The sequence below is a fragment of the Notothenia rossii genome, assembly GCF_949606895.1.
Source record: "Notothenia rossii genome assembly, contig: scaffold_307, whole genome shotgun sequence".
Classification (NCBI taxonomy): Eukaryota; Metazoa; Chordata; class Actinopteri; order Perciformes; family Nototheniidae; genus Notothenia; species Notothenia rossii.
The window spans coordinates 11,868-25,000 of NW_027640155.1; the positions used below are offsets into that span (position 1 = coordinate 11,868).

Below are 13,133 nucleotides of genomic sequence, written 5' to 3' on the forward strand. Positions count from 1 at the left end.
CTGTGTGAAGGAATGTAAAGGTGAGGAGACAAGACAAGAAAAACATTGAGCTGCGCCCGAGGATTACAGCTGCCGATCAATAGCATCAATAATACCTGATGGTGTTCATACCGAGCGCTGATTAAAGAGATCCTGGATAGAGAGAGAGAGAGAGAGAGAGAGAGAGAGAGAACAGAGGGGATGTGTGATAAACGGTCAGTGTTTCTGGACAGAGCAGTCGAGAGGTCAAAGGTCAAAGACACCTGGAGGTTTGATCAATGGTGTGGGATGAGAGAGGAAGAAAATGGAGGCTGGAGAGACACAAAGAGGGAGAGAGGGTTAAAAAGAACAAAAAGGCCGGTCCACAGATTTCTACCATGGCTGCCGACATTAACGCCCACGATTAATCTGGAAATCTTAAAACGGATAAATCAAAGCCAATTAATCACATTTCACAAGGTTTTACCCAAAAGTTGCTCCTGAAATACCAGCACAGATGTTTACCATTACACGGCAGTGACAGACTACAAAAACTAGAAATCTTGCCAAGTATATTCGTCTAATATCTAAGTGTTTATACCTGATAAGACATAATAACGTCAGAAGTAACACTGCAGTGAGATATCAGGTCTTGTTTTTGGACAATGAATCATCCTGTTCAGTCAAAACATCTTATTTTGATTTGTATCTCAGATGAAACACATATTTTTTAACATATTTATTAGAAAATCACCAACTAACATCAGAAAACAGAAAACTTTTGAGCATTTGTGGCTTATATTGAAACACAACATTTCCTGATTCTGGTCAAATATAGTTCAAAATGAGTTCTCCCAGCTAATTACAAGATCTGATTTATCTAAATAATATCCCTTCTTATTTCAAGAAATCTTACCAAGCTAATTTTCACTTGTATAGACAGGTCTTCTCTGTGTTAGAGTTTTACTCGCTACAGGGTGTACTTTGAGGGTTTGTGACTCTGTAGACCGTTTACATGCAGAAGAAGCTTCATAACACACAAGGGGACGGGTAATAACCAGAAAAGCATGACATGGGACCTTCAAGACTCCACAGTCCACACGTGCCTCTTTTTAAATTGCCCCCCCCCAGAATACAAGTACTTGGCCCTAGAAGAATGTTGACTGTTCACATCCTATTTTCGAGTCAACATATAGTTTCTGACCACAAACGATCCCCTAATTACTCATTGTTAATAACAGATTTGAATTTCTTTAAGCCAAAATGAACCAATAAACAGCAGCAAACAAACACAGAACTAAGAAACAACTAAAAAGTAAAGTTTGAGATTTTCTGAATGTATTTTCATATTTAAAACATGGGTTAAACGTGAATTACTGATACGTTCACATGTAATACTACAACTTGAATAATTATCCACCTATAAATTATGAACAGATCTCAGCGGTGATCTTAAATTAAATTGAATGAGACGAAGGTTCGGTTCAAATATTCGACAGATGGAAAAACAGAGCATCTTCAACACTGACAGTTTCTGAGATTAAAGGACATTGATCTGCTGCCCTGTGATCAGAGACTCATTAAAACTGCTCTGAACTCATGAGAGAGTGTACAACTAGCCTTAATTGATCAAACAGAAACAGAGTAAGGAATCCTATAACTGCCAATGATTAAAGAAAGTACATTTAATTAGGGAATATGATGCTCATGTTCAGGTTCATATCAGTGTGTTGTGTATACTTTGACATGTCTCCATGCTTTAATGTTCAAAAAGCTCTTTATTTTTCTCATACTGCCTCTTTTCACCCTCCGTCTGAAACCAGAGCCCAGTCTGCTCATATTGGTTAGCTGGCCAGCTCTGTTGTGATTGGTCAACCGCTTAGAGATGTCCCGCCCCTTAGTGTGTGGGTGCGAAACTACCTCTGAAGTGAACTTTGAGATTTTAGCCTTTGCGGACCATTTACATGCACTAAAACTATGGGGGTTATTCCCTATCTTTATTCAAGAGCGTGGTCTTTCAATTTGAGAGCATACTTTATTGATTTCACGTTCAGATTATGTATTTCTTTCCCTCAAACCCCTTCATCGCACTCAAATAGTGACTGCTTGCGCTTAGATTTGCTCTGCTTCTGCTCAAACTGTGCGCTTGCACTCAGATATATTGCTGCTTGCACAGATTTCCCGTGTTCCAGTTTAAAACCTTCTCCTCGCACTCAGGCTGTTTCTGTGCGCTCGTCAAATGTCTGCTCTCAGATTTCTGCTGTGCGCTTGGATTTTTTGTGCAACATCCCGTTCAAAATCCCTCAACCAATAGGGGGCCAGGTGTCTTTGCAGGTGCGTTCGCTTTACTTATAAAGAGGTGTTTGTCAAATTAGAAGATCATTTAGCAAGTCAAAAAAATAAAAATGTGTCATAAAACTGCGAAGTAACACTTTTTTTTGTGTGAAACCGCTCAATGAACTACATCTCCCGTCTCGCACCACACACCAAGACGGCCGTCACGTTGGCACATTTCACTTCTTTCTTTCAGAACGAGGCGGAAAGTATTAAAAGAGGTGAAAATCACTCCAAGTCTGGGCATGTTGAGAGCTGTACACACACACAAGGGGAGTTAGTCGGTTCCGTAAGAGCCAGCATGCGGGACCGGGATTCTGGGATTTGTAGTTTTTCTAGTTGCGTATTTTTCATAGTCTTATATTTAAACAGTTTTACCCCAAACTGTGACTTTTTTGACATGGAAATTATTTTTTAAGATCGACAAACATCATGTGTGTAATTCGTGGCACAATTCAAACGGGATCTAAAGATACGCTTTCTCTCCCCATTGACTTCAAGAGCATCCCGTAAGGGAGGTTACTCTTTGGTTTATAAACTCCCGCCCTCCACGGCTTTATCACATGTACTTCACTTGTTTCATTTACAACTTTTGGGGGGGAAAAAGCACAGTGTTTATGTTTATTTTTATATATATGTACCAGCACCTTACATAATAGCTACGTTAGACTAGTAGCCGTAGTAGCACACCGTGCTGGTGCAGAACAACAGTCTGGAGGATCTGGAGCAAAGTCATATCGTTTTATTTGCCATACTTTTTACGCTGGCAAGGGTGTCGTGAAACCTATATAACAAACTATACAGTAGGGAAGGGAAACCATGCATTTCCCTGAACATATACCTGAATGTGGGAAAGGTGCATTGATGGAAGCTCTTACTGCTGGTGTGTTTACTTCATACAGTATATGACATTTATATCTTAACAACCCTTCATCGGTAGGTTTCTAACTTAAGTTGAAAGAAATGAAAATAGAGCAGAAAACAGGAGAACACATCTTCAAAACCTCTCTTAAAGAGCACCTTCGGGGGAGAGCATTGCTAAACTGGCTCCGGTAATGGTACAAATCTCAACCTGTCGTACAATGGACAGCTTCCCCCCCCCCCCCCCCCCCCCCATCTATGTATATACTCGCATTTTAGACTCTGTTACTAACTGTATATCTGTAGACTTGGTATGTCTTAACTGTCCGGTTAGGATGTATTAGAACGAAATCTAAAATGTAAATTGTAAATAAGCCATCTGTATGTCAAATATGTCTTGTATGTCTTAAATGATATGATGAATTGGAAATGGGGGACCCTGATGTAAACAAGACGAAAGTCTTTCTCTGGTCTGCATCCCCTTAACAATTGTATGTTTTGAGCTGTACTGTACTGTACCCAATATACAAGCTGTTAATAAACTTTTCAATCAATCAATCAAACAGTCTCATTTTCATCTTTATTGGACAAAGTCAACAGCAACACATTTTTACACAACACGTTACTATGTAGATTCAACCTACATCAAGGGAAGCTCATAAACATGTACCACATTGCACACACTCTCTTAAATATCTACATTGAGCTCATCGTATAAACAATAAATAATAATAATTCATGAGAACAATCGCCATTTCCATGAACATTTAAATGTGAATTTTGGAAAGTAAGGAAGCAGACACTTTTCTTTTTGCAAATCAGATCCAAAACAGAGGTACATCTTTTGTTATTGAGAAAGAAAGTAGAGCTTAGTGTAAAACTGCTGTCATATCTATAAGGTCTATATTAAAGGCAGATGAAAGGGCCATTTGTGGCAGTGAACAACAACCAAACAAATGTATTCAGAGGGTTTGGAAACGTAAGGGCACCATATGTTATTTATATCCATGTTGCAGCTTTTTAAGAGAAACCGAAAGGTCCTTCTAATCTAGACCTTTCAGTTTACTACCTTCACCAAAGAAGACCCTTTTTCTGGGTGGATGACCTGATGTTCCTCACTCGTTACTTACTCCTCCACTCTTCCTCCCTGCCGTCTCTACTTTTCTCACCTTGCATCCCCAGAGAGGCTGCCAAAAACATATTTTCTCAAACTGTTAAGGGTGGTGGAGAAAACCAAAGATTAAGATCTCAGAGCTGTCTGGAGTCTGGTGTGTGTGTGTGTGTGTGTGTGTGTGTGTGTGTGTGTGTGTGTGTGTGTGTGTGTGTGTGTGTGTGTGAACCTGTCTGCCGGATGTTTTTTTTGAAGAGAGGAAGGACTTGTGAAAAGCTTTGACACGCTCGGGTTTACAGGTGTGTAACGGTGTTAGAAGCTTTCTGACAGCACTAATGAAACTGACAGGAGATGGAGGAAGGAGACGAGGGAGGAAGGAGACGAGGGAGGAAGGAGACGAGGAGGAGAAGGAGACTTGGATTTAGTGTCAAATGATTGTTATTTAAACATGTCAACCGCTACCAAGAGACAGATTCTGACAGAATATCTGTTTCTCTCTCTCTCTCTCTCTCTCTCTCTCTCTCTATATATATATATATATATCTATATCTCTTTCTGACTAAAACTCTTAGCACTAAAACAGTCCAAAAAAGTGTCTCCAAAGCAGAGTTCAAATACTTGATACCGAACAGCGACTTCACGATGTACTGACACACGTGACGGTACATCTCCACATCACTGAAGCACCCCTCATAAGAAGCCATAGATAGAGCTAGCTCTGGGATAACAAGCTGTGTCATGCCTCGCTGTTATTAAAAAGGAATAGAAGCAACATTTTAGTAAACAAATGCAGCTTTCTTGCTCCATAAAACCATAGCCAAGTTCTTCATCAGACAACTAAAGATGTAAATATAATACTGTGACATTTTAAAATAGATTTACGGATTTGAAGAACCAGTCAGTGCCAGGCAGACGTCACGTTAGCCACGACAGATACACCAAGCAGAGACCGGCAGCAGCTCTGATAAGATACACAGACTGTACATGTACACATTGAGAGTCTTCACTTTTACAGTAGAATAAAGAGCCTTGTCATGCATCTGCAGAGAAACTCACCAAAACAAACAAGGCAGGGAAACAGGAAGCTGCTGTTTCCTTCAAACATATGAAACATTACAGTTTTTACATGGTGGGAAACAAGAGGGCATGACTAGGAAACATTTGGGGAAAAGAGACGAACAAGAAAAGGTTCACTTGGGAACTGGAACCAACATGTAGACATAATAACGTACATACGGCCTTCTTCAATTGATTTCTACCAGAACAGAGTTAGGCTGTCACTTGACCCCACCTTCCAGATAAAGAGTTGCAAACAGCTTTTTAATTCTGAGCGCTACAATGAAACTATGCACCGTGACGTATCAGACGCAAACCATCACAACAAATATGTGGATATTCACGATGTAAACGGAGTCAGGAGGAGAATTCATTCCATTTTGCCCTCCAAATGTGAGCAAATTAACGTTATGCTTTTGGTTTGGTTTTTTAACATCTGCAGTGAGTAATGGCTCATCCATCTTAAGGTTAACTGTGATGGTGCTTTTAGGACGAGCCGTCTGAAGTGAGAATGTGTGCTTGTGAAAATACTCTGGGGTGAAAACACATACACACATGTCTGCATGAAGCTCAGAGAGGATGGAAAAAGCATCGGAGGTGTCAGAAAAGTAAAAGCAAACACCGAACGACACACACACACACACACACACACACACACACACACACACACACACACACACACACACACACACACACACACACACACACACACACACACACACACACACACACACACACACACACACACACACACACACACACACACACACACACACACACACACACACACACACACACACACACACACAGAAATGTGCAGAGTGTGTTCTTGCCTTACAGAGGTCGGCGATTAGCAAAGCATTAAAGAGGGCGGTGGAGAACTTCTTTGAAATATTTTTAAAATACATTTTTAATTCCAGCAATGACAACTTAAGAAATCCAACCTAAGTTGTTTCAGACTCCCAAACAAACTTTAATATAAAGAAGAGAAAATTAAGATTGAATCATTTTGAGTACTGAATTTTAAAAGGTAGCAGGGAAGCCAAATAACGCTGAGTCATTGGCTAACATCGAGTAAACAGCAAGGGTCTGAACCCACATAGATCTGTGACGTTCGGCCAATAAATAGGAATGACAGGAAGGTGTTAACAACTAAAAAATACATCAATGCATATCACAGTATAAACATGCCTTATATATTGGCTTTTAAATAAATGACAAAGCAAGTTTCACAATGTCCACTACAGGAGATAAAAACAAAAAAATAATTTAGTCCAACCTGAGCTGGGTTTTTACCTTTCCCGCCAATTATGATACCTTCTGATCTTTATACGAGACACCTCTGAATCTCAATAAAAACTCTTTACTGTCAGGCTCACCTTTCTTTTGTTAGATCTCTAAGGTGACACATCTGAAGCTAAAACTAGTGGCTGCCGAGTGACACTTTTCAGACTCAGCTGGAGATCCAGATGTGGTTCGGAGACTTCAGACCATGAAGCGGTGCTCCTTGCCGTCGTGCGCCATCAGGATGACGTTGCGGTTGGAGGTCCAGATGAGGCGGGCCAGCTTCAGGTGGTTCTGAGACCCCGGAGACGCCGGCTGCACCGGAGGAACCTGGTAGGTCTTAATGCAGCGGAGCTGAGGGGCCGAGTTCAACATCCCAATGCTGCCCAACAGACCTGTGTTCATCTGAGGAGAAACACAACCAGCTGATTCATAGACACTAAGCATTCATATTTATTATGGTTAACCAATTAGGGCACGTGTCCACAAAGCGACTTCTTCTGAGCGCCAGTGTTTTTTTTCAATTGAATCCAATGAAAACAGAACAGATGCCCTCACATGCCGCATCCAGACCTTTTTTATTTTGCACACAGGCCCTAATACCAGTAACATTTAGCCTGTACAAGGTAGAATAACAAATGTCCCCAGAGGCTTGAATCAGCAAATGCTTAACACATCTTTTGTCATATAAATGGGTTTAAAATGGACAATGCCAACAGTAATCTAAAGCGAATGATGGTCAAAAATGTTGCAGTTTAAATCAGATTCTGGATCAGTTTTGGATGATTTTAGTTTGAGCTGCAAACGCAAAGTATTCTCATTTTGGTAGAGATGTGATTTCTAAATTTGATAATCCCAGAGACTGAGTGTTTTTGCCGGGGAACATTGAAGAGATCAATTAAATGAACATTTGGAAAAGGAAATTTAGAGTTAGGAAACTATACTTTTAGAAATGGAAACCTTTCAGCTCATAAATATGGTTCCAAATGTCTTTATAGCACCCATGAGTCACAGTGAGAAGATGAATACAGCCAATAGGTTCTTTGGCAACAACAAATAATAACAGATAGATCAGAGGAACTAGAGCAGGAACCTCGCTGCATCTCAAAGTTTTGACCCAGTTATGTAGGTTTAGTTTTTCAAACATTTTGTCTGTCAGACCCTCATCCCCACTTCCTGTTAGCGATGGACCTGCTTTACCCTCTGAGGAAGCTTTGACTTTAACCCATGATGTCCTGTGAGAGACTGTGTGTGTAGGAAAATCACAGCGAGTAGAAACTCTATCGCTTCCTGAGACCACACACACACACACACACACACACACACACACACACACACACACACACACACACACACACACACACACACACACACACACACACACACACACACACACACACACACACACACACACACACACACACACACACACACACACACACACACACACACACACACACACACACACACACACACACACACACACACACACACACACACACACACACACACACACACACACACACACACACACAGCGTCTGCCAGCTCATTACCACAGCAGCCGTCTTGCCGGCGCGCTGCAGTGGTTTATGCTTACAGTAATGCCATTAGTGTGTGTCTGTGTCTGCAGACAGTCGTGTCAGAGGTCGTAAAGACCTCTCATTCAAATAACAGTTCTGGGAAGATGATAAGGAGTGTGTGTTCCTCTGTGTGTGTGGGTGTGTTTATCATTTACGTGTGATTGGTCTGATGATTTTATGTTGTTTATTTAGAAGTTCTTCATGTTTCTTTTTAGCACTGGAACTTTTTTTTTTTTTTTCTTAAATAGATTTCTTTTATGCATTGCACATGAAAAACAAAAAAATAAAAGTCGACCAAAGTTATTTTAATCAGTACAGAAGAATGACTAATAGACAGTGCAGAGCTTTTCCATACTTTTTTTTAGTCACTTTAAATAAAGGCAAATGTTATTTTTGCAACAAAAACTGAGCTTTATAGTCCCTCTTACCGCTGTCTGAAAGATCAAATGAGATAAAAATGTTTGAATTTTCAATTAAATCCTCACCTCTACTCAGATGAAGCATCTAAACAAAGTTTCCCGTCAGATTGAATCCCAGTATAAATGTATTTGTACTGGTGTGACTGGGAGTACTACACAGCTGCACCACTTTAGTTTAGCTCCAACCAATCAACAGGTTTTTTGTGGTCAAACACATCGAAAAAAAATCTCTATAAACCATGTTTTTGTTAAACAAGAGTCAGCAACGACATTTAAACACAGAATATTCCATTTAAAACAAAACAGTGAGGGCACCTGTTAACACTGTGTGTGTGTGTGTGTGTGTGTGTGTGTGTGTGTGTGTGTGTGTGTGTGTGTGTGTGTGTGTGTGTGTGTGTGTGTGTGTGTGTGTGTGTGTGTGTGTGTGTGTGTGATTTACCTGCCAAAAAGAGATGTGGCTGTCAGCGTTGGAGTACGTTGCTAGGTAACGGCCATCGGGGGCGAACGACACTGATGTGATGGGACCTTTGTGACCGTGGATGTTCTGGAGGAGAGAAAGAAGTTAAAAACACACTCGTTACACCAAATTCACTTTTTACAGGAACTCCACGTGTCTGAAAGAAAGTTTAGCTTGCACAGGTTCCTCTGAATTCTTCCTCAGTGAATCAGTTTGTGAGGCTTTTACTTTCAAATGACTGGGTTTGTGTTAGAAATGTGGTTCAAATGTAGTTAAGTTAAAGAAGACGATTCTGCTTGTGGAGACTGATGGGACTTAAACATGTGAACCATTTGAAGAAAAGTAATAAAATAATAATGAATAAAAACCGATTCCATTGGAAATACTCAAAGAAACAGTCCCTGGGAAAAGAAAGGAAGTAACTCAATAGCAGTGGCGAACCGTGTCTATCACAACTGGACCTTCTGTAGAAACACACACACACACACAACCTCCCCCCCCCCCGCCGCCCCGCCGTTATAATGTCCGTCTTTTCACTGAATTGTCGTCTTGAAAAGGGTACTCACAACAATTCCGCAACAACATCATCTTCACCTGTTGCCATTTCAACGTTAAAAACAATAAAACGGCATGAAATGCTTCGTCGCATATATCCTCTGTCTCGAGCCAGTTAACTAGCGGGCCTTCTAGAATACCCTGGAACCGAGGGAAACTCTGAAAGAACACGCCCATTGGCTACAAATCAAAATATGATTGGTCGATCAAACTGTCACTCCAAACGTACGCTCTCATTCAGTGCAACGGCCAGGGCGTTCTATCAAGGATGTAGAATACCTTGGTTGAAGGATATTCTACCCGGAGACCCAGAACAAGATCTGATTGGTTGCTTTCTTTTCTAACACAAAACCACTGAAATGCGTGGTGCATGGTCCGAGAAGGACAAACAAATCAACGTAACACTAATATTACAGATCAACAACACAGATACCATTCTCATTTATTCATTTTATATACATTTTATTTATATAATTAAATCGATTTTTTTGTTTGTTTTATCTGAGTGTTCCAGGGTATTCTCTGAATACCTTGAAGGCCCTGACGGTTCACCACTGCTCCATAGGAATACAACACTAAGAACTTTAATTATGTATACAGTAAATATGTGTATTGCTAATACACAACGCCATGAAACTAGAGGCATGTGACTTTTCCATCTTGCAGTCAAAGAAACCTGAACTTTTCCTGTGTTTAAAAAAATAAATAAAAAATGGTACGCAAACCGATCACTTCCTGTTTCTCTTCTGGGAAAAATAAATGTCCCGTCTCTGAATGTTATAATATTCCAAGGTCTTCATGCCTTGTTAGAGCTCTTAATAGACCGGTTCTATGTAATAGCATTTCAGGTTCATCAGTCTCTTTAGTGAACCAAAGTGTTCGAGGTTACTTCGAGGATACTTTACAGTATCAGTGTTCCACGAAAAGCCCCTCATAGATCTTAACTCCACATCGTCTCTTCTCACCCATGGTGGCGTAAACGGATTTTAACACATTCCTCTTAGAGCTGAATCCAAACTACAGTATGAAGCCCAGATATTTGTGGTGAAGACGAGATGAAGAAGACATTTTGGTCCTTGTTGAAATTTCATCTCAGAGAAACTTGTTTTGCCGCCACTCCGCCCAGATCTCCCTTCAAAGTAAACGTTGGGTTTGGTGGAGATAATTCCCTCAGATGAAGGACAGCTTCTGGTCCAACAGATGCTGCCAGTCGCCTCCAGAACTCAGGGGACGAAATAAAGCGACGCTGCGCCGTGGGTAACGCAATAAACTGTCCCTCCAGATGCAGGGTGTGTAACGCAATAAACGTCCTCCAAGAAAAGCCCGCCCCGCCTCGGCCTGGATTACCAACTATCACCTCCAGATGAGATTAAGATGCGTCGCCTCGGGGCTTCGAGACCATGAAATAATAACCCATCTGAGGCGATTAAAGCAGAGGGAAAAAAAGAATAAAGCAATGAAATGAAAATCTCATCTTTTTAATTCGTTCTCTCTCTGCTCCTTTTAGGGGCAATCCTATTACATTCCAGCAGTTGGCTGAGAAGAAAAGCTGAATTATTTTGATTTGACTTCATCCCTGTCTACCTCTGTGTCTTCCCTCCATCTCTCACCTCCTTACGAGACCCTCTTTCCTTTTGCTTTTCATCTTTCACCTATATCAGACTTTCACATCCATTATTTGTCCTTTGGCGAGACCCCAAATCACATTTCCCATCAGTGTGCTTGTTAGAGGCAGAAATATCAAAGGGCTAACAGAATAGACACGATTTGAGTTCAAACATTCATTCGTTCAAACCAATGAGAATTAAAGATCACCTCAACATCCAGTTGTCTTTAGGAACTGGTTGGTTAAAGAGGACTTAAATTCCTTAAGTAAACAGATGTCTGAGACTCAATCCTCGCTTATGGTTCATTCACACCCAACACAAAGTAATTTTTTTGTGTGGCCCAATGATATATGAAGTCAATGATAGTGTTTGATGCTGTCACACAAAAACCAAGAGGCGTAAATGGCTGATGAAACACTGATTGTATCTAAGTATGCACATGAAATAAGCCCCGCCTCCTCTCTTGCATTGTCTAGTTTGAGTGTCAGAAGTAAACACACATTATGTAATAATTAACATGCGGTTCATCAATTCGCTTCAAGTCCAGTGTGAACGCACCATTATTGCCTTTTATTTTGTTAATGTGCTGGCACCTGAGCAGGAAATTGGCTTTTTAACCTACAAACTGGCTTAAAGGACCCCTTGTATGTAGTGTCTCTACTCTGACATGTCTCCATGCTTTAATGTTCACAAAGCTCTTTATTATTCTCATACTGCCTGTGATGCAGCACCTCTTTTCACCCTCTGTCTGAAACCAGTCTGCTCTGATTGGTCAGCTGGCCGGCTCTGTTGTGATTAGTCAACCGCTTAGAGATGTCCCGCCCCTTAGCTATTCACGTACAATGTGATGGAGCGCTAGCCAATAGGAGTCACCACAACATAATGGCCCAGGCTAATGGATAACATCTGGCCAATCAAAACTCCTGTCAATGTTTTCATGGCACATTGGCTAAATGTCTGTATATTGCATTGGAAATGGAAACTCTAGATGAAACATAGAAATACAATTTTAAGACATAATAAGGAAAGACAATTCATTGATTCTGTATTCTTATTGAAAAACCTGTTCCATACAATGTCTCCACTTAGCCTGGAATATAAGATCACAGAAAATAAACAAGTATTTATAAAGAGAGAAACAGGTTGCAGGATAGAACGGTTTAATCTGCATCAAATATTAATATGTTTATATATATTTTGATCAGATCAGTGTGTGTGTGGTGTGTGTGTGTGTGTGTGGTGTGTTCCTGTGTCATGGTGGACTGCCTACCAAATCAATCAGTCTATCAGAGAGCATTGAAGCACACTGAAACCATTTACAGCACTCTGTACTTCAATACACCTGACGCCTGGAGGACTCCACTGTGTGTGTGTGTGTGTGTGTGTGTGTGTGTGTGTGTGTGTGTGTGTGTGTGTGTGTGTGTGTGTGTGTGTGTGTGTGTGTGTGTGTGTGTGTGTGTGTGTGTGTCATACAGAGAGCATATGCCATCTTATTTCCATCCCTTGTGACTGAGAATGAAGGCTCTTAAACCCCGCCTTTCCTTAGAATGACATTATTTTGACCAATAAAGGGACGTTTTCGCATCATTCACAGATTTTGTATTTATGGTTTAAGTAACAGACCATATATTAGAATAATTACTGTTTGAAAAATATCAGTGAATTCTCAATTTGAAACTAAACTTTAGTTTTCATTTTCCAAATTAATATTTTTAATAATTAAGGCTTTTTTCCCCACTTTTATAAAAACAAGCAACTCAAAGTTGGAGAAGTCTCTGTTAACGTTGCTTTATGAATAACTGATTTGGCTACATCCCTTATGTTGAGACAGCAAAGACAGTTACTCACATAAAGCAACACCATCTGTGTCGGGGTGGTGATACGAACTGATGTCAGACGCTAAGCTACGA

General features: G+C 40.6%; 1 protein-coding gene across 1 annotated transcript in view; it reads right to left on the reverse strand.

Moving 5' to 3' along the window:
• Positions 1-3,719: 3,719 nt before the first annotated feature.
• LOC307027023 (WD repeat-containing protein 7-like) overlaps positions 3,720-13,133 on the reverse strand; it is a gene marked incomplete at its 5' end in the record, with an annotated part of 24,346 nt that continues 14,932 nt past the window's right edge. The window contains 2 exons of the mRNA XM_079695203.1: positions 3,720-7,009; positions 9,044-9,148. Of these exons, the coding sequence (XP_079551329.1) occupies positions 6,806-7,009; positions 9,044-9,148 (309 nt within the window). The 3' untranslated portion in view covers positions 3,720-6,805. The remainder of the gene's footprint in view (positions 7,010-9,043; positions 9,149-13,133) is intronic.